The sequence below is a fragment of the Perca fluviatilis genome, chromosome 15, assembly GCF_010015445.1.
Source record: "Perca fluviatilis chromosome 15, GENO_Pfluv_1.0, whole genome shotgun sequence".
In the NCBI taxonomy this organism is placed as follows: domain Eukaryota; kingdom Metazoa; phylum Chordata; class Actinopteri; order Perciformes; family Percidae; genus Perca; species Perca fluviatilis.
This window is the reverse complement of record NC_053126.1, coordinates 26,455,120-26,482,670: the sequence shown is the minus strand read 5'-3', so window position 1 is coordinate 26,482,670 and position 27,551 is coordinate 26,455,120. Positions and strand designations below refer to the sequence as shown.

At 41.1% G+C, this 27,551-nt stretch overlaps 1 protein-coding gene and 1 long non-coding RNA gene across 2 annotated transcripts; one reads left to right on the top strand and one right to left on the bottom strand.

Moving 5' to 3' along the window:
* Positions 1-700: 700 nt before the first annotated feature.
* On the bottom strand, positions 701-7,634 carry prl (prolactin). Its single transcript, XM_039825097.1, has 5 exons — positions 7,536-7,634; positions 6,281-6,393; positions 4,776-4,883; positions 4,081-4,263; positions 701-2,733 (listed from the first exon to the last, which is right to left on the bottom strand). The coding sequence occupies exons 1-5, from the start codon at positions 7,576-7,578 to the stop codon at positions 2,542-2,544; spliced, it is 639 nt and encodes a 212-aa protein (XP_039681031.1). The 5' UTR covers positions 7,579-7,634; the 3' UTR covers positions 701-2,541.
* A 5,210-nt stretch (positions 7,635-12,844) lies between these two features.
* Positions 12,845-27,035, top strand: LOC120575193. Its single transcript, XR_005641959.1, has 4 exons — positions 12,845-12,978; positions 16,297-16,428; positions 24,639-24,751; positions 26,688-27,035. It is a non-coding gene; the product is annotated as an uncharacterized LOC120575193 (long non-coding RNA).
* Positions 27,036-27,551: the final 516 nt, after the last annotated feature.

Sequence of the window (27,551 nt, the reverse complement as noted above, 5' to 3'; positions counted from 1 at the left end):
TGCGTTCTTCATTGTTTCTAAACTTCACTCAGTATTTTGATATCAGGAATGATATGATTTATTTTATTGACACTAGCCCGGGGAAAAGGCCAGGCCCAGGCACTGAGCTTTGAATAGAAAAAAGGCATGGTACTTTGAAAATACTGCTTTGTTCTAATTGACAACAATATCAGAGGTGTCCAAAATCATCTGTGTGTCTGAAAACACCCTCGGCCCCCAGAGGGATTATTAAGTACTCATATCGGTACTCGGTATCGGCAAGTACCCAAATGTAAGTACTTGTACTTGATCTTTAAAAACGTGGTATCGGTGCATCCCTACTTAAGGGAATCAGTGTTTTAATCCAAACCACTATCTTTTTTTCCCCATAATCTTAACTAGTTGTTTTGGTATCTAAACGTAACTGTAGTCGCCGTAGGACGGCCACCTTCTGTCTGCTAAACTGCTGAAGCGACCGTAAACTCACAGTGCTCTGCACTTGGCATAATTTGCAGTCGCCATAATTTCGTAGGATATCATACGAATTGTTGTGCATACATTTTCGTACGATATCATACGACGCGTTCATGAGAATGTGTTGCTTTAAGTGATTTCCAGCCCTACTAATAATCTAGTGAACATTACGTGTGCTTTTGATTTAAATATTGCATCTCCATAAGTGAGTGACAAGTCGGTGGGATCACAAGAAACAGACAAAGAATTTTACTGTGCAAGAGATGATTTTTTTTTTATTTATTAATGTGCAGATTTGAAAGAAACATTGAAATTGATAAGCGTCGCTTCCAAAAGGCTTTCAAGAAAGTGTATTTAAATCTAAAGTGCAATCAGTCAAGCATTAGTCGGGAAGAGAAAATTACTCTCCATTGAAGCCTGTGTGAAGAATGGTTTGAAGAGAGGCTGCCGGAGGGATTTCATATGTCACGCCCTGCCTGTCATCACACACACAGAGCTTCGGGAGAAGGACAAGAAGGAGTCACAGGAGAGATAACACGCCAGTATAGCACACTTCTCTTTCCCAATTCGTCAAATGCGGGCGCTTGGTCAGTGGCTCTCAGCGTCACGTACCGACTCACATATCACCCTTTAGCGTCTGTTTGGAACGCACCGGGCATAGCAGCAGCTCGACCGCGGCGCTGTAAGATGACGTAGCATTAAGAGCGACGACGATAGCGAGTAGTACGAACGACCGAAAAGCCGCGTAAAGCAGGATTTATGCTTCTGCGGGGGCTCCACGCTTACACCGTAGCCTACGTAAGTGGCCTGAAGTTTATGCTTGTTCGCCGGTGTCTGCGTCGTTCTAGCGTATCTCTTTTAAGAGAGTAGCAGGGCCGGCATGTGTGTGTGTGTGTGTGTGTGTGTGTGTGCGTGGGGAGTGTGTGTTAGAGTGAGTGAGAGTGACGGGGATTTTGCTCTGAGTGAGTAGTGATTAGCAGCATAGTGAGAGAACCAAAGTGTCTCCCCTGTGCTTTCTGACCACGGTGGGAAAGCTGTAGCAGGAAAAGTTAACCCTCTCCTTGATTTCATGATGTTCACAGAGGACGAGAACCTGGAAATGAGTCTTCGGAAATGCAACGCTACCAAGCCAGGGCAGAGCAGACCAATCACAGTTGTCTGCGTCGCCGCGACGTGTACATTTACAGTTCCATTTTTTTGAGAGGTGCACGTCAGGCTACGGCGTAGGGTCCGTATCTACGTACATATCTACGTACGTACCTACTGCGTGGATTCAACCCAGAAGCATAAATTGGGCTTAAGGAGGTTGGTTGGGGTGGCGGATGGGTCAAACAAGCAGGAGACCGGGGGTTTGTGTCCCGTTCTCGTCCCGCGCGTCACAGAAACGCACATTTAATAACCCCACCCACGATCTTTTCCTAAACCTAACCGTCCCGTTCTTGTACCGCATGCCAGTTAAACGTACGTCCTGCCCAGAGCGTCAAAAAGTGACGCCAAGAGTCCCGACCAAGCGCATCTAGAAATGTCGCCAAAAGGCTAGGCGCTAAAAAGACTTTATGCGTCAGTAACGAACGCCAAAGGCACCTGACCAAGCGTCGCTTTTTTTTGACGCGCTGGGGAGTGAGAATGTGTCGTTTGTGACCACAATAAGGTCAGTCCAAAATGCCAGACCAGCTGGAAACATCTGTGTCTGAGCCATGCTTTGTCCACATTAGCAAGACATTAGAAGCTGTTAGGTTTACCCCCAACCTGAAATGTCTTAACGTGTTTTTACCTTTTGACCTTTTTAAGTCCGAAAGGAAGCTGTTTAGGAAGTACAACTTTTGCCCTTCTTTGCAAATATACAAGGGAAATGTTTCTATCAAAATCAATAAGAGCTAAAACGCCATTATATGACTAAAAAAGTGTTTCAAAATAGGATTTCCTGTGTGGGCCATGTAACTCCTCCTTCTCTTCACCTTCTGGAAGCTCAGAATGCCAACTAGTAATTAGGATATTACAGCCGATTCAAAGCGTGCTAATGTTAATATAGTTGGTAGGTCAATAGAAGTTTTGAGAAAAAAAAAATCATGCCGGCCGCCTCTCTCTTCAGCACATCTCCGGTTGCATTTTTGCTGCCCGGCAGCGCAGGATTTTCAGGAAGCTGTCGATCTTGTGGGAGTCGCGGCGGAAGCAGGACAACAGGAAATTGAAGTTGATCAATTTGGAAATCCTGTCCTCGCCGATGTCGTTGCCTCCTCTGTAGGGCAGCGAGGCGATGGTCTGGGCCGCCGGACCCATCTGGCAGAGACGGGAGGCAGAGAAAGTGAGACAACTTGGGTTATGGCGGGAAAGAGTTTTAAAACTTTTTTATATTAAAGACCCTGTTATACTCCTTTTCAGCATCATATTTGCCCTCTTGGGGTCTACTAGAATAGGTTTACATGCTTTGATGTTTAAAAAACATTTTCTCACTCTGCTCTATGTTGCAGCATCTCTGCCTGAAACACTAGGCTCGTTCGAGATGAACTGCGCCTCGCCTGTAAAGTAGAGCAGGCGGCAGCAGCCGGGGGGCGAGGACAAAAGTCCGCTCTCAAGTCGGACAGTTTTCCAGCTGACTCCAGCAGCCTTCAGGCTGAACAGGAAGTGACACAAACACTGTGGTCCGTTCGGGTCCGATTCCGATTTAATAAAATGTTATCAGACCCATATATCTGCTCCTACACAGTCTCCTGTTGATTTTATTATGACAGAGTAGCTGTCAAAATTCTCTACATGCGATCTGTTGCTGATTTTAATCACCAACAGATTTAGTCTCTCTGACTTCTAAACATCACTATCAGCCTCACAACATGTGTTCTGTACAGAATAAGCCTTTAAATCAGACAAATAGCAGTTAAAATCCCTCCGATTGAAAATCAATAAAAAGTTTATATAAAACGTCATCATGTTGAGTCGATTCTGAACCAATCAGCTGTTCGATCAGCTGAGAGGCGGCGTTTCCCAGCATGCCCTGGGTCCACCTGCGTCCGCCTGGCTCTTGCAGTTGGTGAAAAGCAACTGCGCTACCTGCGTCTCAGAACTGCGGCCGCCTTGGTCTCGTGAGGTTATCGTTGCCCACGTGTTCATGACGTCAGAGCAAGTCGGGATCAAGTCGGACACAAATCTAACCGGCATGCATTGGGCGCCGATCGCCGGTGATCTATTCTGCGCAGACCTGGCTCATCTCGAACGAGCCTACTCTCTCTGAGCTCTTGTCCCGCCTTCCTGAAAAGCCTGGTCTGCCCTGATTGGTCAGCCAAATTCAAACAAGCCACTGGGTGGGCTGTGCTTGCTCAGGCAGCACCAATGGGCAGAAAATATGAAAAACTGGGCTGGCATTCCCAATCAGTGAAATCACTAATGGAGGAATTTCAAACAGGAATGTGGGCGAGCCGTTTTATGCGGTTGAAGAGTAAAATGTGTTTTGTTTTTCATTCTTGATACATCTATTACATGAACGGACAACTATAGACCACACTAAAAGATGGGACAAATAAAAAATAATAATAAAAAAAAGAACAATAGGGGCTCTTAAACTTTAAAGTTTAGTTTTTATAGTTTTTTTAAATTAATGGAAAAGCAAAACAAGGATTTGTCTTCCCACACCTTGCCAGATAGGATGTCCAGGCCGTCTCCCAGGTTCTTGGAGTGCTCCTGCAGCTCCTGGATCTTGTTGGATATGCTGCTCTGGGCCGGGTGAGGCAGGGTGTTAGCAGAGGTGGAGAGGACCACCAGGGGGTCTTCCCAGGCTTGGAGCAAGGAGCGAGCCAGTGACAACAGGTCTGACTCCTGGAAGAAGAAGTCAAACAGATAGCAATAAGATGATACAATTAGCTGAAGGGTATAGCGTGATTTTATGCTTCTGCGGAGGTTTCACCCAGAGCTTTTTCCTTAGCCTACGTAGCGTATCTCCTTAAGAGAATAGCAGGGCCGGAGTGTGTGTGCGTGGGGAGTGTGTTGTAGAGCGAGTGAGAGGGTGACGGTGTTTAGCTTTGGAGCGAGTACTGTTTCTGGAGGCGTAGACGGAGAAACAAAGAGTCTCCCCTGTGCTTTCTGACCACGGTCGGAAATCTGGAGCTGGATAAGTTAACCCTCTGCTTGATTTCATGTTTAATGCGAAGGAGAACCAGGAAATAAGTAGTGGGAAATGTGACGCTACCAAGCATGGCCGAGCGGACCCGTCACAGTCGTGGTAAAAAAATTTGAGAGGTGCACATTCACGCCCTAATCCTCTTCCGTAGTTTTGACCAATGCATGTTAGCAATCGAAAAAAAAAATAAAAAATAGATACATTTACTCACTGATACTTGAAGAGCCTGGTACTTGTCAATGGGTGTCTGCAGAGAGGCGGTGTGGCACATTGAGGGGCGGGGCATGATCACCCGGCCTATAGGAGGGAATTGAGAATCCTGGGAGGGGGGCAGAGGAGGATGATTATTATATATTTTGCCTCATGTATTTTATTCCCGCTGCGCTGAATACATGAAAAAACTGGACTAGCATGCAAGTAAAAGGTGGTGTGTGTGTGTGTATATATATATATGTGTGTATATATATATATATATTTTTTTTTATATTTTATATATATATTCTACTTTTTACTTTTAGTTACTAGTTTGATTAGATTCAACTTCATTGTCATTGCACATGTCACAAGTACAGAATAAAGAAATGTAGTTAGTGCTTAAAGGACAAATACAGCGCAAAATGAACCTAGGGTTAGTAACACATGATTACCGAGTTGACCGTTCTCTGGGATATGTTCTCATGCTAATCGAATGTGATCAGTTTTAGCCCAAACCGCTAATTAGCTTACAACGCTAGTCTTCGGGGCACGAGGAAAGTAAAAAGAACTCGCTATTTCTATACTACTAACAAGGCTCAAAATATCACCACACTTCCATGGTAGCATAATGAGGGTCCCTACATGTAAACCGAAGCATTGAGAACTTTGTAAGTGTACAGACATCTTGGGAAAACAGTCGTGACCAGCCGAACGACAGACGCCGTGCTTGAGCTATGTTACTGTTTTTTTTAAAAATACAATGTTTTATTATAAATTAAACTATATAAAAGCCTGTAAGTCCAGCTGAAATGATTAGCTGATTAAACACTTAGTTGATTGACAGAACTGTTTTGATCGTTTCCAGTTTCTAAAATGGGAGGATTTTTCTGCGTTGAGAACTTTTACTTTTAATACTTAAAGTACATTTTCCTGATGATACTTACATACTTTTACCTAAGTAACATTCTCAATGCAGGACTTCAACTTGTAACAGAGTTTTTTTACAGTGTGGTGTTAGTACTTTTACTTAAGTCACATGGGCCAAATCCGGCCCCTCGCAGATTATAATCCGGCCCGCATATCAATTTAGGTTCACATTTTGGGCCACCTAGTTTTTGTCGCTTTTTGTGACGTTGTTGTCTTTTCTTTTTGACGATTTGTAACTTTTTCCGACGTTGTTGTCACTTTTGCCGACGTTTCTTTTTCTATGATGGCTGAGGAACTTTTTTCTGACTTCTTTAGGACATTATGTTGACCAAACTGTAAGTGAGAAGACTATATGACACGTGCAATAATACAGTCAAATGCATTTGACTTTTTCGATTAAATAAAAGCATATCAATAAAGTAAACCTGTCTGGCTCTTATTTTCCAGTGTGGCCCTTAGTGAAGTTGAGTTTGACACCCCTGACTTAAGTGAAGGATCTGAATACTTCCACCACTGGCACGCACGCACGCGTGCAGACACACACACACACACACACACACACACACACACACACACACACCCCCAGGTACTGACCAGGTCATGGCTGAGGGTGGTGCTGAGGGAGTGTAGTATGTCGGAGCGCTCAGAGGCTCGGTCCAGCAGGTCGTTGATGGCGACGGCCCTGCATGCTGCCACCATAAACAGCACTGTGGAGCACGGATACAGAGACGTGTTTTCAACTGTTCAAAGTCATCTGTGTTTGTAAAGCTTAATGTCACACACATTCTCCTCAGAGGCTCCTACAGATCCACCTCAGAAACAGCCCACACTGTGGGAACTGAAAGGGGCTGGCGCTGTAATGTTAAGTGTTAATTCTACTTTGGTTCAGCAACTCTAACAGCCCTTTTATGTTACGTTTCATTTAGTTTTGTTCTTTTTCCCTCAGTTGTAACTTACAACATTCAATACACTGGTGATAAACAATGAATAGACATAATGTTAATTCCTTTTTTAAAAAGCATAATTACTAACTCTTTTAATGGTGACGATAGCCCGACCAATACTAGATTTTGGAGGCTGATAGAGCACATTGAGTTAAAAAAAATCCAATATCAATATATATTGGCCGATATTCTGTTTGTGTCTGTTTTACATAAGCACATAATATTAACAAATATGTGTTAAAAGCATCCCTTAAACCTGGTTATTATAACTGTGATCGATACATGTGATTGATATGGACTAAGCGGGACATTTTACACTGCAAAAAAAAAAACTGTGGTATTTGTTTTATACTGCAATTTTTCTGTTACTTATCAGCTGCCGATGCATAAATTCCGCAGTTTTTCTGCTGAGTTTTCCTGGTGATTTTACACAAATAAAAAAAAATGAAAATAAAACTCTCATCTCCACCCCTAACAGAAAAATTATCTGCTAAATTCTGCAGATTTTCATTGTGGATCACCACTGAAAATTGTAAAAAAAAAAAAATAATAATAATATCTGCATATTCCATTTGGGTCTGCTTATCAGCTGACATATATTCTTTTCACCAATATACTTTGTCTGTGATGAGCTAATATTGGCCGATATAAGGGTCCAGGTGATAAGTTATTACACAACGTTTAAAATCTCTGATATGAGCAGCAGAACATGTACATTTTGATGATAAATATTACACATTCTGGTTTTCATTTATCAGAAATCTATTAACATTGTAAAACATATATACCTTTATATATACATTTCGTATTATTTTAGTGTAATAGCACTGTACAGATCTCACACAAAGAAATGCAAAAAAAAAAAAACTGTCACAAACAAAAAAGACGTTCCAGGCTCATCTCACCTGTCATGAAGATTTTGCTTCCATTGGTTTTTCTGTGAGCCATCTCTCTTCTTCTGCCTCCTGTTTGTTGGCCTGTGCTTCTTTATCTCGGCGCTTCTGTCTCTTCCTCTTTCTCCACTCTGCCTCCATTATATAGCTCCTTGGCCTCCACTGGTTTGGTTATGCAGCAGTGTTTGGTGATTGTTTGGTGGCGTTCATAATGAGAAACATAGGGAAGGAGATTTGAATGGATGTAACAGGATTGTGTGTGTGTGTGTGTGTGTGTGTGTGTGTGTGTGTGTGTGTGTGTGTGTGTGTGTGTGTGTGTGTGTGTGTGTGTGTGTGTGTGTGTGTGTGTGTGTGTGTGTGTGTGTGTGTGTGTGTGTGTGTGTGTGTGTGTGTGTGTGTGTGTGTGTGTGTGTGTGTGTGTGGTTCCTCCCAGGTGTTAATTAAAAGGATGAATATAAACACTGATGTTCGCACCCTGCTGGCTGCTAACGCTATGTCTTCATTCATTACATCATCATCTGATGGTTAAATTACTGATGACCTATGAGTCCATTACTGACCTGATCTTTCCAGCTTACCCCACCTGCTACCTGTATTCTCAAACCTGCAGCCGAAAAATCCTTTTCCAAAATGCACCTAAAATACTGAACTTTTTTTCTCAGCCAGTATATTACTGTAAATTCAAATAATACAGAAAGAAACTGTATGTCTATTTACAATAAAATACCTTAAAATTTAAAAACCGTATGCTTACTGTAAATAAACAGTTTGCTGGCGAAGCTGCTGCCATTATATGACTGTACATTTATGGTGAAAGGTTTTACAGTGCATAAGTAAAACCCCAATTTTTATCATAAACATCATCCAAAATACATGTTAAGGTGTGTATTTTACCCCTCTTTGTCTATTTGGGCCTGTACATTTCTCCTTAATTCACCCAGTTAGAATTAGATAACGCCTCATTTTGCATATATATAAACCTCCCAATTACACATTTAGAAAACTTGTAATACAAAGATAATTGTCTTAATGTAGGGTCAGTCCCAAAATCCAAGCAGTTGTCCAGAATCCTGCCGTAATTGTCCCGAAAATTAGAGCAAAGTCTCAAGAGCAGACTCTAGAGTAGTTATAGTCTGATAGAACATTAAAAACTGTTCATGGTGATTGAGGACTGGGTAGGGAAATACCTCTGGATTACTGCAGTTTTACGTGATGCAAACAAAGTGTTTTGCAAATTCAAAAAAAGAGATACACGCAATGGAAAAACATATAGACACTAACATTCCCTTTTGTCCTTTTTTATCTTCTCCAGCCAAAACCTATTATGCCTACAACTCATTTTCCACAATTAATTTTTTCATGTTAATATGATATTGCTGATGTTCCTTTGTTTATTATATATATAATATATATATATATATATAATATATATATATATATATATATATATATATATATATATATATATATATATATAATAGAAGTTCTTCAAGTTTCAATGCATTTTTTCAGGTCAAATGTGAGTCATAGAATTTTCATGTAACAACATTTTTATTTTTTCACAATTAGGAAACTATTGCACTAGTGCACCTACAGACACCAGTTGTGGCTAAACAACCCTTTTAAAATTGGCAGATGACAGACTACTGTAGGTGATGAGGAGCTCAACGGAGACGTCTGCTGGACACGCGTGGAATGGCAGGTCCAAAATGTCCCTGCAAGCTAGACAATGGAATAAATACAATTAGTGACCTTGATAAAGATGGTATATTTATGTCATTCACTGACTTAGTCCATTAGTACAAATTGGAAGAGAAAGGAGACTTGAAACTGGAAATACTTACAAATCAGACACTGTGTGATGAAAATGTTTCTGTCAGGTGAAGTGGGTAACCCAATTGTTGACTATCTTGACAACCCGTTTAACCATAAGGCGTCAACATTTTACAAAAGATCAATTTATTTAACTAGTAGCATATGTGACAATTTGAGATTAATTTGGCAGAGAGACCTTGATTGTGCAATTGACTCGGATACATGGAAACAGATTATGGCTAATAATGGTAAATATATCAAGGAAGCTAGGGGGAAATTTATTCAGTATAAAATACTGCTACGGTACTAATTTAAAACAGAGATGGGCACCTTTTTGCATCTCATTTTGGGAATGAGCTATGGTCAAACCATTTTGGCATAACATATTGGAATTCTTAGGGACATGGGCAGGAGTAACCATGCTAATATCTCCAAGACTATGTCTTTTGGGAGATAAAACAGAAACGCCAACCCTGACAAAAAGCACATATTCAGTTCTGATGGTTGGGATAGCCTCTGCTGCCAGAATTATTTTGAGACACTGGAAATCACCCATAAACCCCAACAATGCAGGAGTGAGACAGCATCATATGAGGTTATGCTGGCTAGGATAAGGGGCAAATAGCCTGGGACTCTGGGGATTTGGGTTTATGGTCCACCTGACCACTAACTAGTAGCCTGATTATGGGATTGTAACCGGATTTTTAATGCCATCTCTATTTAATTTACTGATATTTTGTTTGATTGTTTTATGTACTTTTTGTCTGCTCAACTTGTACATTTTTCATTTTTCACACTCCTTGTGACCAGGATATCTTATGCTTTGACTGAAATGTTATTTCGCTATCTGACCTCTTCGTCGTATTTGTCTTCTGTAAGCTGTACCGTATGAGCTGTTGTTTGTCATATTTGCAAATAAAAATGTACAATTACAAAAAAAATGTCCCTGTAAGACAGCCCACAGGGAAAACAGAGGGAGAGGACAGAATAGAGACAGAGAAGACACACACAACTGAGGAGACACAACTACGTCTTGTACATTACTGTGACATTGCATGCAAAAAACATCATGGTAAATATCTGGTTCTTTTTGCAGCAAAACATTTTTTGAATTGGTAAAATGAATTTCAGTGTTAAGGCTGATACTTATACTGCGTGATGACATATTGACAGAGACCGAGGCTATAGGAGAGGATCAGATTTTTGAGTGCTGAGTGTTATTATGTCTAAGGCTGTTAACAAAGTAGTTTATGACAAAAAGACAAGATCATAAATGTTTTAAAGTAAAAAAAAACTCAGTCTACTGAGTTAAACTCTGTTGAAGTCCACTACAGCACAGCCGAAAAAGGGATTTTAACAGACAGGGTTGTTTTCTTTTTACCAGTATCTCCTCTCTTTTACTATAATGGGATTGAACATTTGATGAAAGATTTGTAACAAAATACAGAAATGACCATAAAGCATTGATATACATCAAACAAGGACAATGTTTTCTGTGTTATACTGTATGAACTGTGCATGGAGAAATATATAGATCCCTTTTGTTCAGTTTTTCCATCATAAAGTGCTAGCACAATACTAGTAAAATCCAGATAAACAATACAGACATATACACAATACAGATATATATATATATATATATTGTGTATATGATGGAAAAACTGAAACTAAACTACAACAATCCCTACAAATATAAACCGGTATAATCAATAATAAGACCTAAACGGACACTAATGTCCTTTGTACAAACACTAAGAAACACCATAGAAATAAAATAAAATCCAACCAATAAATAACTTAGCAACCAGAATTGCCTTATGAAAATGTCTGCAGTATCATGACCCTCCTCATAGACTTCAGACTTCTGAAACCGAAGAGGACCCCCCAACAGAACATTAGAGTTAAGTGAATCATTGTTCAGAAAGTTACACATCAACTCTCCTCTCAAGGTCGGCACACGGACACAGATCATCTTGTTCAGGAGCAGAGAGGTCACCATGTGTGCTGTATATTTCCCATGACGCCTTGCTTCAGACATGTGCCGCACAACATACTGTAGACGTGCGCAGCAGGCCTGCCATGTGTGTGACCTACACACGGACTTTGAAGGCTGCTCTGATTTTATCACCTGTAGAGGTGTAGTGTCCTCGGACAGACATCCAACCCCCCCACCACCCCACACCCCACCCCCACGTCCTGGTGTTGCCTTACACAGTGGTGGAATGTAACTAAGTACATCTACTCAAGTACCGTACAACTTTGAAGTCCTCGTTCTTTACTTGGTTCTTTTCTTTTCATGCCGCTTTCTACTTCTACTCCACTGCATTCAGAGACAAATATTGTACAAAAAAAACAACAGTAATAGCAACAACAAAAAAATTGCCGGTACAACACAGATGGTTACATCTTCATCAGAGTCCTTGACTCAGGACTCTGATGAAGATGTAACCATACATCGAAACGTTAGTCACTGTTATGCACCTTAAGAAATAAAATCATCAAGTAAGAAGACATCTGTGTTGCACCGGCAATTTTTTTTGTTGTTGCTATTACTGCTGTTCTGTCCTGCCTTGGTTGCACCGGATTGTTGTGGTCTGCAGAAGCGCAGAGAACTTCCCCTTTTTTTTTTCTTGTATACTACAAATATTGTACTTTTTTACTCCACTACATTCATCTTCCAGTTTGAGTTACTTTACAAATTAGGATTTTTGCACAAAAAACATGTCTTTTTTTTTAAATACGATGTTTTATTATAAATTACACTATATAAAGGCCTGTAAGTCCAGCTGAAATGATTAGCCGATTAAACACTTACTAGGTTTTTCTGCATTGAGTACTTTTACTTTTAATACTTTAAGTACATTTTCTTGATCATACATACTTTTACTTAAGTAACATTTTCAATGCAGGACTTCTACTTGTAAAAGAGTATTTTGACAGTGTGGTATTAGTACTTTTAGTACTTTTACTTAAGTAAAGGATCTGAATACTTCTTCCACCACATGGTCTTACAAAGCAAATATAAAGGTGTGTCTGTGTTTTGGGTGTTTATGTGCATGTTTCTCAGTGATATGCGTATGATAAGACCCTCGTGCTTCATGCTGACTTTGCAATAAATTAAAAGAATAGAATGAAGACAGGGCTGTGTGGAAACAATGTGAGAACCACAGGAGCCATATTTCACTTTTTACGGGCTGAGATGTCGACCTTGCCTTGCCGCAGTACACCACAGCCAGGCAGGCATGTATGTAACATCACACAGTAAAGCCCTTCCCCCACCCCTTCTCAATGCCTATAGATTTGTTTAACCCTCATGGAATCTCAAACAGGCATTTCTTCTTTTTTTAGTCTGTTGCTTTCTCCACCCAAGCTTGCTCACCATTCTTTTTTTTTTCTTCTTCTTCTTCTTCTTCTTATTTCCCCCTCACAGGCTGTGTTTCAGCCCCTGGCAGTGCACATACCACGAGTAAACACACATGCACACACATGCACACACGGCCATAAACCTAGAGCAACACACCCCCTTTCAGTGATATCAGCAAAGCTGTTGCAGGACACTGAATTGACATTTTCTGCACACCCTTCTTAGGCACTTTTTGAGCTGTCTAACTCAGGACCAAGACATCCCATCTGCAGATAGGTAGGAATTAATGGTTTTGTTTACTGAATTCATTCTCATATGCTGGGTTTGTGCACAGGAAGCCACTTGTGTTACAGAAAGTACAAAATGTTCCTTCTTGTGTCTGTGCACATGGACTCACAAGGAGGTGTAGAATGAGCTTTCCATTGAAAGGCATTTCTATAGGCTTCAGAGAAAAGCTTGTTTTTGTGTTGCTCTAAAAACTTCTTTACAGAACCTGTATGATTTGGAGACCATGTGCTTTGATGAATAGTCTAGTGCTTTATGATATTTTTTTTTTCATACATAGTATAAATTTTACATTTTTTTCTTACTTAGGCTAATTATATCTACTATGTAGCCTACTATATATATATATATATATATATATATATATATATATATATATATATATATATATATATATATATATATATTTGTGCCTCCTTTATCTTGCGTCCTCATGCCAGAGAAATTTATGCATATGAGTGAGCATTATTCCTGGTAAGAGGAGATGAGAAGAGGAGTTTTTCCATGCAGGACGTTAACTGGTTGACAGTTTATGCTAATGTAATTTAGCCACTTCTGAACACTCTTTTTTTTTTTTCCTCTTTGAGGAATTTAAATTAGTAACTATTTTAAGAAACAGCAGTGTTGTGCTATCATACATATGTGTTGAGCAGAGGTTAAAGTACTTTTGAAGAGAGGGTAAAAAAATAAATTAAGTATTCTGTTGTTGGTTAGCCTTAGCTATTCCTATTAGCAATATCTTACCGTTAGCATTAGCCATAACTAGCCTAATAGCAATTGCCGTTAGCCTACACTATTAGCGATAGGCTAATGTCTTTGGAAGCAGCCTGAGGTTGGGAGGCTCACACGGGTGCATTCGCTCAGGACTACATATCCCATAAGTCATAGGTTCCATTCAATTATCAGAGCTTTATAGGTGTGTAGCGGGTGGAAGAGTCGCACGATAGGGAGAGCTGTTGCACACGAGTCAGGTGAGACGCCAGGAAAGTAAAAACTAAAGCGATTTAAATAGATTTAAAGTAAAGAAGAAGTCTGAGTTTAGAAGGAGAGAATAGATGTGGGCGCTAGTAGGCTGTGAGTACAGTTTTACATTCGGAAAGCAAAGGAGTTCACGAGTGTGTGCATTTCTGTGCACAACAAATCGATACTAGTTTGTAGCCTATGGTCAGACCGGTTGTGCAGGTTGTTGCATAACGTCTTCGGACAAGTGTCCGTAATGTGTCGCAGTTATGGTGGAAGAGAACCTTCGGTCATAATTAGGCCTTCATCCTGTTAAAGGGTCAGTTCACCCAAATCATGTTTCAATGAGGTACAGAAACTTCTGGCAGCATCCGAATGATATTGAGGCAAACTAATTCTGAAATCCACTTGTGCTCCAAGCATTGACACATTTTTTTTTTTTTAATAAAAGTGCAATGTGTCTTTTCTCACTGTCCGTTATTGCAGCCAATCCTATTATAATTCAGTTTTTTTTTTTTTTTTTTAAAGTAGAACACATAAGTGTTAAATTTGGTGGCTTCTGGTCTGATAACGGGCTCAGATGGAGAAAAACACTGTAGTACTTCATATTAGCAGCTGATGTCTAAATCTCATAAAAAAAAAAAACAATCTCCAAACTCAAAATTACATTCTTATTGTAATACAGATGTCTAGGTCCAAACTAGAGCTGAAAAGATTAGCGGTTTTATATATATCAGTCAATGGACAGAAAAATAACACAATTTTAACAACTGATTCATTGTTTTAATGTTTTTCCATGCAAAAATAGTGAAAAGGCTGAAAATTCTCTAGTTCCAGCCTCTCAAATGAGAAACTTGTTGTTCACAGTTTGTCATTTTAAACAGAATATCTCCAGGAAGTTAATTAGGATTAGCATTCTTTCAATATTGTGTTTGACATTTTATAGACTGAAAAAAATAATCGGCAGAATGATTGACGGTAGAAATAACCGTTAGTTGCAGCCCTAGGCCAAACTTTTCCAAAAGTTGACGGTGACCTTGGAAAACCTCCAGTGAGTTCCTACAAGAACACATTGCTCTATGTGCCCTCTGCTCCTATTTTTGGTTGAATTAATGAATGTGGCATACAATAGCCTATAGCCTAAGCTACTATGTTATGTTACTATGCTGATCTTGGAAGACAAATGCTTTTTCATTTTGTTCAGCTGCCCCAAACCTTCTTACTGCATTCCATTCCCTGACTTTTTGCAGCATGGCTGCCATGTGCTGTGATGAAGACTGCAGTGGCAGCAGGACGCTGTAATCTCTGCACAAAGCTGCCACTAGGTGGTACAAGTCAATAGACAGATGACATGTTGGAGGACACACACTCCATCACTTTGTGCATGGGCTGTGAAATGAATGAATAAATGTCTGTAGTTTAAAATCATGAGTGTTTCTCCTCTACTGTTGACACGTGTAGTATTTTTGGTGATCTCAAGTCAATGTAGATACCAGTGTTGAGCTTCTGCATGCCTGAGCTGCAGCCTAAATTTGGGTAGGAACTAGCATTGAGTAGGGCTGCAACTAATTATTTTCTTTGTCGAATTCTTTTCTCAATTAATGGATTAGTTGGTCTATAAAATGTCAGGAAATTGTGAAACATGTCGACCAGTGTTTCTCAAATCCCAAGATGACGTCCTCAAATGTCTCGTTTTGTCCACAACTCAAAGATATTCAGTTTACAGTCAAAGAGGAGAGAAGAAACCAGAATATATTCACATTTAACAAGCTGCAATCAGAGAAATTTCCCCGGGGCACCCGGGATGCACACCTGGTTGCGCGTGCGCCCCATGTACAGAGGCTCAGGCCTTGCAGCAGGAGCCAAAGGTTCAATTCCGACCCGCGACATTCCCTTCTCTCTCTCCCACTTTTCTGTCTTCAGCGGTCATATCTAAGGCCTAAAATGCCCCAAAAATCAGAAAAAGAAATCACTCAAATGATTAATTCATTGTCAAAATAGTTATGTAATTTGATAGTTGATAACTAATCGATTGATCTTTGCAGCTCCAGTGTTGAGGCAGTACTTGACATCAAGGAACCTCAACCTAGCCCCCTTTTGTCCTTGTCCAATCTTCTGCCTTTGTACTTCCGTCTGGGTCACTGCCCCTTCACTCTTGCCCACCCCCCCCCCCCCCACCACTGTGTACACACGTGTACTGCACACTCACATGTTTATCTCCTCCCACCTCCTCCTGTGTGCCCTCCCCTTTCACAAACTCACTCTCAACTCCACTGTCTCTCTTTCTCTCTCTCTCTCTCTCTCTCTCTCTCTCTCTGTCTGTCTCTCTTGGTGGCTCTTGGTCCATAGGCGGAGGACAGGAACAGGACAGGACACGCACCCTCGACACCACACCGCAGACATGTCAGACTCCGAGACCGCCGCCGCCGAGGCCCCCGTCCCCGCTGCTTGTGCCGCCATCAAGGCTGACCTGGACAAATGGTAGGTGATTGTGTGCAAGAGGTGTAAATGAGTTCCTTCCATCTTTTGTGCAGCCTTCAGTGAAGTTCCAGTTCCTCATCGTGACACCAAGCTCGGTGAGCACATAGGAAGCTCTTGCAATCGTTTTTTTTTTTAACCCGAGTTCTGCTGTGCCTTCAAGAGTTGCCTTCAAACACTCTTGCTGAGATGTTGAGCAGCGAAAACCTTACCGTCAAATCGTTTGCTTGAACGTTACCTAACAAGCTGTCCCAACACCTCCACAGAACACCTCCTTAGAGCAAATCTTGCTTAAAATTCGGAGCTGCTTCAACCTTGCACAGGTCTAATGGCGATTAAATTGGAAGACGGCAGCATCACCAAATGCGCCATGCTAAAATGGAGTCTCTTCGGAGGACGTTGAGGTTGGCGCCGAATACCACCAAGATGTAACTGAATTGGACATCCTAGCTGGCTGCAGGGGGGAAAGGTTATGAAAACTTGGGGTACCCTATGAAGGGGAGAGTGATTTGGGGATTAATGGTGTGTGGCAGCGGGGGGGGGGGTGTTTGATGCTCATCCGTACGCATGGATGAAAACTGGGAATCTGCTTGCGTCACTAGCCTCCCTTTCCCCAGAATGCCTTGCGTTAGCTCGTTCCGTTTGTCCCCCGCCGTCTACTGTCAGCGGTCAAGGACACGAGTGCTGTAATTTTTGGGGGTTTGTTGCATTCCTTCAGAGCAGACATTGTTCTGTGTTTTTTGTGTGTGTGTGGGGGTGTGTGTGTGTGTTGTTTTGTGTGTGTGTGTGTGTGTGTGTGTGTGTGTGTGTGTGTGTGTGTGTGTGTGTGTGTGTGTGTGTGTGTGGCTCCGAGAGAAGTGCAATGACATAACACTTTGGTACACATCTTCTTGGCTTCTGCACATCAACCCTTCACACGTCTTCTCTGGTACAGTCCATTTTGACAGATAGGGGGTTTTTTGTGCGTAGGATCACTAAGCTGGATCAAATGGATTGCATGGCTAGTGATCTCTTGAGGGATAATGTGATACTGGATTTTAGCCTTGTTGTGTTTTTTTTATTTGTGCAGAGTTGACACATTTTTTGATAGTAAAAGCTGTCCAGTCTGTTCCAGCCAGTCTGTCAGGCCTTGATAAGGTGGCGGTGGGTGTGTGAAGCCTTTAGATAAGACAGCAGGTTGAGGTGGAGGAGGGAGGCTTGGCAGGGCAAGGCGTGAGTGTTTGGCGGCTAATTATGTGCAACAGTTTGGCGAGTGACAACTTTGACCCCTTTCTCTTTTTTTTTTTTTTTTTTTAGGACACTTCAAGATCCATTTGAATTACAGGCTGAGAGTTTGACATGTTTCTTTGACAGGTCTATGTTTCAATGATATGAATATAATTGAGCAATCATTGATGAATAACTTTAGCTGCTCTTGTGTAAAAGCTGCAGACATTGTCAGTCCTGGTGAGGGGCCATGCCATGTACTGTGCCTTGTTTAAGTCCCATAAGGCCTACACTGGGAACTCTGGCCAAGGTCGGCACTCTGTAGGGGGTTTTAAAGCACAGTGCAATGGCTATATGGTGATAAGGTGGTCTCGTGCTACATGTCATGGTTTCAGGTGATTAGTGCACGTGGGCCATTACATACTGTACAGACATTAGCCGAACATACAACACTTGAATGGTGGAAAGTCCAGTGGCACTAACGCTAGCAAAAGGGGCCTTTTTAAAGGGGAGCTACGCCCATTTTCATAATTCATACAAGACAGTCCAGAAATATTAGTAAACATGACCAAAACCCTAAAAACTACATTGCTAAAACTCAAATGTGTGAGTGATGATATGCTCCATAGACAATGAATTGTGAAAGATGTTCTAGATGACACCCAGAGGAGTGTTCTATATGGGGACTTTTTATTTCACAGCTGAGAACACTACAATAGGATAAAGCTCATTTGGCCACAGTGACCCCTCACAGAATAGTAATGGATAATTGGATCCTGGCTCTGTATGCTTGTCCCAGCCTCCTCTGGTACCACAAAGGCTTTTTACAACTTATTTCACGTAAGCACAACCCCATTTCTGAGCTAGACATCCCTTGGCTAACAGTGTTCCCAAGATTCCTTTGTGACTGCTTTGGGCAGGTGCCAGTCAAACTAGCTTCTTTGCTCCTGCATATAACCGTGTGCTGAATGGAGATGTAAAGGCAATCAGAACACACTGCTGGCCTGTCTGGACCTTCTATCCAACCTCGCCACGCTTCAAGCCAACTGTAGATTTAACATGGCTGCCTCTGGGTAATACATATCCCAGCCCCTATGTATTTATAGACTGTGTGGATAGATGGGTGTACGAGTGAGACTCTTATGTGCAGGATACCATGTAATGTCCCCAGCCATAGATCATGTTACTGCTCCACCTGACACCTGCTTCTTTTAACCAGGACAGCCAAGTAAGCAACGGCCTCGCATGCCTGCTCCACTACACAGAAACCCACTGTATGGAGGCGGCCATGTTGTTTTTAGGCCCGTCATGTTGTGATGATAAACACTCAGCCAGAGTTGTACTGTATGGAGGCGGCCATGTTGTTTTTAGGCCCATCATGTTGTGGTGATGAGCCTTTCTAAGATCACTCTAGGTCAGATTTGATCATTTCCCCACAGTTTCAGGACAAGGTTTTTATGGGAGAGTGCTTTTAAAAAAAAAAAATGTTTATACAAAATCTTTTTATTTAAATAGTAGCAGTAGTTATGACCTTTTCAAGGTCAATCTGGCAAAGTCACACAGAGGTGAAGTGTGAGCAACAGGCTACAAGCATGTGTGGGACAAGCAGGGCATGGCTTTAAATGTTACATTTACAGTATATAAACAGTTTTTTACTGTTTTTGATAATCGATAAATCAGTTTAAGTCTTTTTTTCTTTCTTTTTTTTAAAAGTAAAAATTCTCTGATTCCAGCCTCCTAAATGTAACTATTTTCTAGTTTCTTCACTCGCCTGTGACAGTAAACTGAATGGCCTTTTGAGTTGTGGACAAAACAAGACATTTGAGGACGTCATCTTAGGCTTTGGGAAACACTTGATTCATTTTATGACCAAACAACTTCTCGATTAATCAAGAAAATAATCAACAATAAAAAAGAATCGTACAAAACCAATACATTTGTTTTACTTAAAAATGGGACAAATTGTGTTTTCAAACTTTGGTAACTTTGATTTATTCTTAATGCGCTGCAAGAATGTATGTCTTTTGTCTGTAATGGAGGCTTACTTTCTTCTGCAGTGCAGTGTGAATATTTCAGCTAGTTTTGAATGCAAATCAACTCGTTTCAAATATTTTAAATGTGCTGTAATGTAACATTTTTGACTTGGATGCACAGACCTGCCTTATTGTTTCAAGATACACTCATGTCAAGGAAATTGTTAAAGAAATGAACTTTTATTGGATAGGACTTAAAATATTTTCAGTTTTGACTTGTTGAGCTTTTAGTTCTTTGCTAATATTTACCATGAATATTTTGCCAACTCCTTTAGCTAACATGGTGGTGGTGAGCCTGTGTACTTTGAGACTCCAGGCTCTTTCACAAGAGTGGAACATAAGTACACAGCCCCTTCCCCCTTCCTTTGACCTACACACACACACCCCCCACCCACTCTGTCTCTGTTACTGATTGCCTGCAGTTGTAATGTGCAGACATGCCTGTACATTCTTTCCTGTGGAAACCGTGCTGCTTTTCCTTCTGGAATTTGGTGACTCGGCAGAAGTCCGAAATTTGAGTGCTGTAGTTGTGTCCCACTGGCTGCAATGTGCCCCCTCAACCCATGGCATAACCATGAACCATAAAAAATAACAGATGGATGTCTCTGTGACTTCAATTTAATGTTAAATGCATGAGAGGCACAAACTGGAGCTAGGTCACACTTACTACTGACTAAGGCAGTGGCTCTCAACCTGGGGTTAGTTTAAAATTAACACAAAACCTATTTCTGCTACACATTGTTATGCAAACTGTGATGGGGGTGTTACACATACACAGACATTGCTTTGTTTTAATTAACGGGGTCTCTAACCCAAAAGTTTGGGAAACCCTGTCCTAAGATGCCCAGACAAACTTTATTGATTCTTGTGCGCTCCCCACTAGAGGATGCCACTGCACACCCAGCCTTAATCACTCATGATCTCCTCACTAATATTTGCCTCTACATTATCTTTTAGTGCTTGCACCTGCTCAGTGATCTATTATGCATAGGTTTGTCCCAGAGGACGGCCTACAGCCAGTTTAGTCTAAATAATTCAGCCTTTATTTCCTGATAGTGTCCAAGACGAGAGGACAATCTTTCACTCCGCTAGAGTGGTGATCAGTGGGGCCTGGACATGCAGACATCACTGCCTCAGGAAGCGTGAAGTTGGTTTGGATTACAAATCATGCTGGTGATCCACCGGTTGGATGATCTCACCGGCCGAGTCGAGATTGACCGCCGAGGCCGAGTTTCATTCATATTTAAACAGCCGCTCGTGCAAACTACTGTTTAAAAGTATGTGTATTTCAGTTTGTGGGGTGACCTAATGGAATGGACTAAACAATGAAATCAAACAGAGCCATAATATTATACAGTTGAAAAATAGATTAAAGAAAACAATACTTGACCAAAATAGAAAAGAGACCTAAACATAGGAAATAAATCCTATATATATCCTAGAAAGTAAGTGTATTGTTGTAGATTGTGTAATTTATTGTATGACCTAAAACCACATTTATTTTTTTATTTTTTTAATATGATATTGTAAAGTAGGGGCAGGATTTTATAAGCATTATGCTTCTGCCTGCTCCTTCTCGAACTTATCCCTTTTTTTGTTCTTTGTTAAATTCTGATTTGTCTACGTTTTTGTGTCTATTTTTTTTTTTACATGTGGTTGATGGTTCAAGGTAAATATAAAATAAATAACAAAGATTTTACATCTCAAATTAGAAGCTTTGTTTAATATAATCGAATAAGCATGTTGAGTCTGAATTGGATGTGCCACTGGTCGCCATGACAACCCAGCTTTGCCCCATGACCCTGTAACATGAGCTCGCTCAGTTGTGCTCTCTCTCTCTCTCTCTCTCTCTCTCTCTCTCTCTCTCTCTCTCTCTCTCTCTCTCTCTCGGGAGATTGCGTGATGGATGCGGTGGTGGTGATGTCATCGCATGAATCCTCTTTTTGTTGGTTGCTTGTTTCAGCCGACCTCTTCACCCCAGTAAGGCGCCGCCACATCATTTAGCTCAAATCCAAGGAAATGGTGGACTTGTGTTGAAATGTACAACAACAGTGGCAAAAAACGGCTAATGACACATTCAATTGTCATTGGCTAACCATCGACGTGGCAAGTAGATTCACAGTTTCCCCCCGCCAATGGCAAAATTCACCCACATTTGGCGCGTGGTTGAGTGTTAATTTCAAGGCCTGAATGTCTGCGTACATATCAGGACTGTGTATATTTGAAAATGTAGACTCGGATGAGAATCTGTAGCGTTAATGATATTCATTTTAAATTAAAGGACTGTGCTTTTATTTTGAGAAATACAAATTTACGAGAGCCCACATTTTCAGTTTTGCACAATAAAGCCCCAACTGGTTAGATGACATTTGACTGGCAGTTTTCGTTGGACTACTCTAGCGTGGCAGACACTCTGTCGCTGTGATTCCTCCCTTCAGTTCAGTCAGTTCCTCTTGGGATCGGTGTTGAGAAGTACATGTGTGTTGTGGTGGACCAATGGTGCTGTGGCAGGATTATCTGACAACGTACCCTCAGGGTTAGCAGTGCTGCTGCACTGATGTTGATGTCATCAGTGCACTGCGTCAGTCATAAGCACTTATTGACTCTGTCGCCACACACACACACACACACACACACACACACACACACACACACACACACACACACACACACACTCCCAACACACGACCAGAAATGCATGCTGGCAATGACACAAACTCAATGGCTCCCATTTCCACACACACACTTCGCTCCATCCCGTCTGGCAAAGTAAAGCGCTGAGTATTAATCTGCGGCAGCCAGCTGTGTGTTACATCACTAACAGGCACAAGGCCACAATACAAAGAGATAAAGCAGCAGAGATGACCCTGTGTAAGCTCGTGTATTAAACCGGTTGTGACGCTGTAATGTGATGGTGGTTCCACCCTTTTTAGATATGCAGAATAGATTCTATTCTGTTTTTAAACGATCACATAAGGCTGAAAATGAAAGACCTGTAATTATCAAAGTGTGTTCTCAGGTCTTGGTCAGTACTTTGGAATAAGGTGTATCATGGCTCCAAAGGGAGCAGTGTGAAATCTGAGATAATATTGCTTTAAGTGATGTCACTTGCTGGTCGAGTTGCATTGTGGGTAGCATGGGCGCCGGCTTTTAGCAAGGGAGAAGAATGTGTAAAGTAAGAGACTCTCTGGTTCTGCAGCATCAATTTTGATTGATTAAACTTTTCTCTTTCTAAACTGTCAGTTGTGGGTCCAACAGTGTTACAAGAATGCAGTGCATAATCTGCAGAGTACTCTTTCTGTCCTGATTGATTTTGGCATTTTTGACGCCATTTTTTTCCTGAATGATTGTCAGTGTATTTCCGGTTACATCACATAAAAAAAAAATGAAAAAAAAAAAGAGGGCGAACAGTAAACAGTGAGGCTGATATCGATGAGATAAAATATACAACCGCAACTGAATTACTTGCATGCACACTTTTTCCTGTGAATCCCCCTTGTATGTAATCTGAATCTTGCCCGAGAGTGGCAGACTCCCCCACCTAACAATGTAAACTAATATACAGAGAGGTAATTACCGAATGTTTATACATTGAATGTCTATTGTTCATCCCGTGAAAAGACCAGCCTTACCCTTTTTAAATGAGTACTCGTAGATATTGGATAAGTAGCCAATCTGTTATTGTAATGTTGAGCAGGGGCTGCTTTAATGTTTAAATTGAGCCACAGTGGAGGGATAGATGTTTAGGAGATGAGGATCGCTCCCCTGGGTTGACGAGGGATTGGAGGCAAAGCTGAACAGAGGGATGTTGGGATGTCATGAAGTGATAGGAGGAGCCAACGGATGGCTTTACATTCATGTATGATGAAGCCCCTCCTCCTGTGGGCTCTTCCTCTCCGCTCCGTGTCTTACCATCTCTGTATGATCACGCAACCTCCTCCCTCCCTTTCTGGTGTCCTATCAAACAGATGGCTTCTGCCACATGGCTTCCTGTATCCCTCCCTCTGGCCCCCTCTTTTTCTCCCTCCCTCTCTCCCTTCCTTTCGCTCCATCACCCTAATGCACTGTGGCAATGTCTGCTGTGTTTGCTCCTGCATGGGGGGGGGGGGATAATCTGTTAGCCGGCATTCTCACTTTCTCTCTCACTTTCATCCCCTTTAGTACCATCCTTTCATTTGTCTGTCTTTGTCAGCCATTGACATTTCTAAATGTATAGAGAAGTTGTCATTTTGGAAAGAATTTCCCTGGGTATCCATTCATTTTGGAACTTGGAGTGGCTAGGTCTGGGTGTCGAATTCAATACTTTTTAGGCACCGACCGAATTGCCTCTAAAGTATCGACAAACGCCTCGTCATTCAATGCCAAATTTCAATAGCATCAGCGTCAGTGAGCCAATAAGCGTCTACCAAGATCTAATAATGCTGCTGATTGGCTGTCTAACGTTACACCTCGTAGAGACAGGCAGGAAAAACTGTTACACACAGAGACGGTGCTCCCGTAGTAGGAGCTGGAGAAAAAAATACACAGATTTGTGCCGTAATGTTGTAATTTCTTTTTGTTAAAATGGATTTCATGAAATTGGTATTGAGAAAAGGATCGAATACCTGTATTGGTACCAGTATCATCATTTTTTTGAACGATACCCAGCCCTGAGAGAGTGGCTGTGATCAGAGACGCCTAGAACCCTGACAGCATTAGTCACTTTCCATGTCTTTTATATAATCTTCCAGAGGAAGAAATTTTCTTCACACGCTTGTTTTTTTTCTGCCATCAAAACCTGTTGGCACACGAAACACACATCTGTTTTGTCAACAGAATTAGTCCACTGCTGCTGACTAAAGCGCTCCGTCCTTCCTTTTTCGGTTTCCTGATCACATGTCCTCTGTGAGGAGGTGACTTGAAATGCTAAGGTATTTAAAATGTGGATTATCTGACTGTGGTCTAACAGTAATCATTAATCTCCCTTCCTTCCAGTGTGGCCGAGAAGGGAGCCGAGGGCTGCAAAGATTTGATCGAGGCCTTTGCTGCTTGTGTGAAGAGTGCAGCTGAGGGGACGTCATGAGGAGTCGCCCTCCCACCCTCCGAATGTAAGGATGTTACGTCATTCATTCATTCAGCCGATGATGCTATTTCTGTGACTTACATCCAAATAGTCTCAATCGCAGCAGAAAAGTGTCACCAAAGTGAAATCCTTACAGAGCAAGGAGAGTCGTTTCTTATTTTTTTTATTTAAATTTTTTTATATAAATGGTCACGGTAGGAAAAGCGCAGGTGTAAATAATAAAATGAATGACGGCTGAATTCCATTTAGCTGCTTCAGTTTTATGCTGGCTCACTACTTAAAAACAAGTCAAAATGTCAAAATAACAAATCAACCAAAAAAAAAGAAATCTCACCCCTTTAGTGGTATGTGCGGATAGATTCGGTTTTATTTATTTACAATTTTTCTCTGAATAACTTTGCTGGAAACTAGCTTGAATAATAACTGTTGGACTCCAATAATAAGTGAATCATCCACCATGAGATTATTTTTTTTAAATGCCATTTTACCATGCATTGAGCTCCACATACACTTCTACTCTTATACAATTAAAGTGATCGGATTTACATTAATCCAATCACCTCAATTGTATTAGATTAGAAGTAAACCAAAACCATAAAACAACAAACCTGTAAACCTTTTAATAAAAATGATAATAATAATAATAATAATAATAATAATAATAATAATAAAATTAAAAAAAAAACACAAAAAAAACACAAAGCTGAAAAAAGCTCAACAAAGGATGACCCATTATATATTGAGAGAGAGAGCTCGGTGTCCATATGCAGAAGTACAGTCTGTAGTTTGAGCAACAGCTCTGGAGCCAGAGAAAATCTGCTGGATGACGCTGGGAGATGAGCACGGAGATCTGGCTGCTGGCAAGATGGAGTTAAGTTTACCGTAGTTCATTTACACGCACTACCCACGTTGTTGTGACACAAAGCTGGTTGGAAATCTGCAAAGTATCCCTTTTAATGCCAGGTGTAAAATGAATGCATTGTGATCAGATCATCCCCTCACAGTATGATGGATCTCATCCTTCCACACATTGCGACCATATTCTTAAGGAAAATATCCGCCCAGCTAGTTGAAAAGTCAACTTACTCCGCCTCTTCCTGTTAGCTCAACCAAGCCCACCAAAAGTTCCAAGTAGTAGCAGAAGGTAGCGGGTCTTTCATGATTTAAAAATGGATGATGCCCGGGCATGGCATTGCTTGACCTGGGAAGGTCCATGCCTGTTGAAAAGTCTGCGAGCCCCTGACCAACTAATTTGCATATTGAAATCTGATCACAATACAGGCAGAATTGAGATAATATGAACTCCCTGAATACCAGGTGTACCCTCTGAATACCAGGGGTACCCTCTGAATACCAGGTGTACCCTCTGAATACCAGGGGTACCCTCTGAATACCAGGTGTACCCTCTGAATACCAGGGGTACCCTGTGAATACCAGGTATAAATGCATAGTTGATACAACTATTTTAATTATCGATCTGCTGACCTTTTTTTTTTTTTTTTTTTTTTGATAAATCGTTTGGTCTGTGAAATATAAAAAAATTGTAAAAACAACTTTGCAGAGCCCAAGGTAACATCTTAAAATGTCATGTTTGGTCGGACCAAAAGTCCCAAACCCAAAGGTATTCAGGTTACTATCAAATATGACCAAGAGAAGCAACAGATCATACTGTTTGAGAAACTGGAACCTGAGAGTTGTGTTGCATCTCTTTTCTTTTTTTTTTCACTATTTTTGCTTGAAAATGCCTTGAATAATGAATCGACTATATACAGTAGATGCTGATTCTTTCTCTGTCAAACTACAATCTACTTATCGAGAGATCATCAACTTTATCATTTCAGCTCTAACTTTTGATACTGTATCTAGATCACATGGGGTACATTTAGTAAATTTAGGCCTAAAAGTGCATCTTCCCTCATTCCTTGTTTTCCGCCATCTCATCTCTCTGTCCTCTCTTCCAGGTCCACTGCACTGAGTCCTCCAAATTCCCAGCATTCCCTTCTGCACAACAGGACTGGACTGAATGATGATGAGGAGGAGGATGATGATGATGATGATCATGGCGTGACAAACTTTGTGTTGATTCTTGCTGTATTTGGGATATGGTGGCAGTAACTACAGTCTCTCTCCCCCCCCCCCCCCTCCGGTTATAGGCTAATCTGGTGTCCCCTCAGTCTTACCGCCATTCCCCTTCTCCCTCTACGGCTGACATGCAGAACATCCACTTGTAGACAATTCCAGAGAGCGGAGCTGTAATGTAAATGGTCGACATGAATACTTATAAATGGAAATAAAAGTATAAAAACAAATTGTCTTTTTTGGTTTTGAACCCTGAAACAGTCAGCGTTGCCTTGTATGTCCGAACCATTTTGAGGTTTCGGAGTAGGGATATATTTTGTTCCCACGGAAAATAGACCAAAATGAAACAATTCACAATGTGTTTTTTTTTTAACTTAACCTTATAGTATTCTTGTATGAACTTGAAGGGGCTGACTCTGAAGTCAAAGTAGCTTCGACAGGCCTCGAGGCAACGAAGAGTAAATTAAGCAAGCCTCTACATAACTCTGCCGATGGCAACCCAGAGATGTTTGTGCTCATCCAGTGAATGAAAAGAAACTTCAAGAAGCTGTGGAAAAGCGTTTTCTTCAATCTGATATTGTAGGTGGGGCTGTTTGTGTGTGTGGGGAGGGGGGTCTGGGGGTTTTGAATTGAAAAGATTTTGAATTTCGTAGATGTGATTTCCTGCATTCTGATGCATTTTAGGGTGACCAGCTGGAGATCCCAAATCATTCACAATGATCAATTTTGTGTGTGTGTGTGTGTGT